The sequence below is a fragment of the Oratosquilla oratoria genome, chromosome 28 (genome assembly GCF_046742065.1).
Source record: "Oratosquilla oratoria isolate Oo_2021 chromosome 28, ASM4674206v1, whole genome shotgun sequence".
Classification (NCBI taxonomy): domain Eukaryota; kingdom Metazoa; phylum Arthropoda; class Malacostraca; order Stomatopoda; family Squillidae; genus Oratosquilla; species Oratosquilla oratoria.
This window is the reverse complement of record NC_134804.1, coordinates 4024842-4027341: the sequence shown is the minus strand read 5'-3', so window position 1 is coordinate 4027341 and position 2500 is coordinate 4024842. Positions and strand designations below refer to the sequence as shown.

The 2500-nt window shown below is 44.2% G+C and overlaps 1 protein-coding gene across 1 annotated transcript in view; it reads left to right on the top strand.

Moving 5' to 3' along the window:
• The first annotated feature begins 2005 nt into the window (after positions 1 to 2005).
• LOC143040524 (uncharacterized) overlaps positions 2006 to 2500 on the top strand; it is a 2789-nt gene continuing 2294 nt past the window's right edge. Inside the window, exon 1 of the mRNA XM_076211619.1 lies at positions 2006 to 2500. This exon is cut by the window's right edge and continues 2294 nt beyond it. Within this exon, the coding sequence (XP_076067734.1) occupies positions 2129 to 2500 (372 nt within the window). The 5' untranslated portion in view covers positions 2006 to 2128.

Here is a 2500-nt window from a genome sequence, read left to right as displayed (position 1 = left end):
TATGACACGCAACCAAACGGCCCAGAGGTCATGAGAACAAATTAAGGAAGACTATATGTCTAAAGGATGTAACGAAATACAGTTTTCCATATGGATGCATAAATATTTGGAATAGCTTAGATGCTGATACAGCCTAGGGTGGAACAAAACATGAATTAAAATCTAAAATGATAATTGGAAATCAATAATATAGATTAAGTTGGAAATGTACATGAATTTGAGGCTAGATAGGATAAACTGAAGAGTAGGAGACGGGATCCAACAAGCGTTGCACATTTCCTGTATATTGGAATTAGGTAAATACAATTAGGTAAATAAACACACACACACACGTGCGGGCGCACGCACATGTATGTATACTCACACGTGCACACACGCACGCACACACTCACGCACATACTCATGCACTCACACACAAGAGCATACACATGCACACACACTAGGTGTGATAATTAGAGAGTAAGAGACGGGATCCTACGAGCATTATTGCTTTCCTGCTCACCACAATTAGATAAATGCATACACTCACACACCAATCCACCCACTCACTCACACACACACATGTACGTTAACGAATGTGAAGTTGTGCAGTTAGTTACAGAGTAAACAATGCAATTAGCTGCGCACTGAGATTCGGTTTCAATCTTCGCACCGACTGACTGTCGAGGAAAGTCAACCACTGCTGCAGCTCTCATCTGCTGCTGCTGTCATCATTCGTGGGACAAAGGCGACGCTCCATCGCACGAGTCTGTAAGAGGAAGACAAACAGTTGCACTGTTTGGCTTGCTACCAAAGGGACGAACAAAGTCAACCACTTCCAGTAGTAGTAGTAGTAGTAGTAGTAGTAGTAGTAGTAGTAGTAGTAGTAGTAGTAGTAGTAGTAGTAGTAGTAGTAGTAGTAGTAGTAGTAGTAGTAGTAGTAGTAGTAGTAGTAGTAGTAGTAGTAGTAGTAGTAGTAGTAGTAGTAGTAGTAGTAGTCCTATGTCTGAGAGGTACCAGGTCCCCACAGCCAAAATCAGCACGTATATAAAACCTCGATTTTGAGCAGTCAATAGCAGAGAGTAGGATGAATGAACTTCTGTATTAGGCTTCATTAAGGTGAAATGATGCAAAATATAAAAGGGGGGTCGACCACAGTCATTGGCTAGAGAGGGGCCAATGAACTGTCTGTGAGAGACAGACCCTGACTACTTTCACTACAGTTCCACGATGATGGAGGTCGTTAAAAAAAAAAAAAAAAAAAAAAAAAAAAAAAAAAAAAAAATACATACATGAATATATATATGTATATATATATATATTATATATATATATATATATATAATTATATATATATGTATATATATGTATATATATGTATATATATATATGTATATATATATGTATATATATATTTATATGTATATATATATGTATATATATATATACATATATATATATATACATATATATATATACATATACATACATATATATATATATATATATATATAAATATATACATACATATATATATATATATATATATCTATACATATACATATATATATATATATATATATATTAGCAGTAGTAGTAGAAGTAGTAGTAGTAGTAGTAGTAGTAGTAGTAGTAGTAGTAGTAGTAGTAGTAGTAGTAGTAGTAGTAGTAGCAGATCCTGCTGCTTCCACCACACAGTTCCACGAGGATGGAGGTCGTGTTTCCATGTATGAAAAAAAAAAAAAAAGTAGTAGTAGTAGTAGTAGCAGTAGTAGTAGCAGCAGCAGCAGCAGCAGTACACACGGGGAATTTGAAAGGCCCGGCCATGTTGTGGGCGTCGACGCACAAAACCTACTTATTAATCCTGCCACGCGGTCAGGAGCTCGGCACCGCGGGTGCGTGGGCGCAGGCGGGAGTGCGGGGTGGGGGTGGTGGGGGACGGGGGAGGGGGAGGGGGGCCAGCCCGCCAAGGGGCGGAGTCAAAGCCTGAGGTTCGGCCTCTGGTCGCGGGCCTGTTCCAATGGCCAGGCCCGGGCTGTCGAGCGTAGATTTGGGGGCGGGGTCTCGGGTCGAGTGTATGTTTTATGCCGAGTGGAATCCCAGTTAGGTCTTAGTTTGAATTGAGTCGGTAACTAAAGCGGGAAAGAAGATGATCAACGCTGCAGGCATTCCCTTCTTCAGCCCTCTCTTTGGGGTCGGCGGAATGCCCTTTCCCTGGGCGGTCCACCCGCCACCGCCTCCGCCTCCTCTTCCTCAGGGGAGCACGGGCTGCATCGGCGGCAGCCCCCCGGGGTCGCCGCCCTCCTCACCCGTGTCGTCTTCGTCGTCGCCGCCGTCATCGTCCACCTGGCATCGTCCCCAGCCTTCGCGCGCCGCCGCCTTCACCATCGACGCCATCCTCGGCCGCGGCGGCGGCGGCGGTGGCGGCGTTTCGGTAACAGAGAAGGGCCACCTTGGGGCCTCTAAGGGGTGCCGGAGGGAGGACCGCCTGGCCCGCACCGCCCCGTACCCTTCTCACATG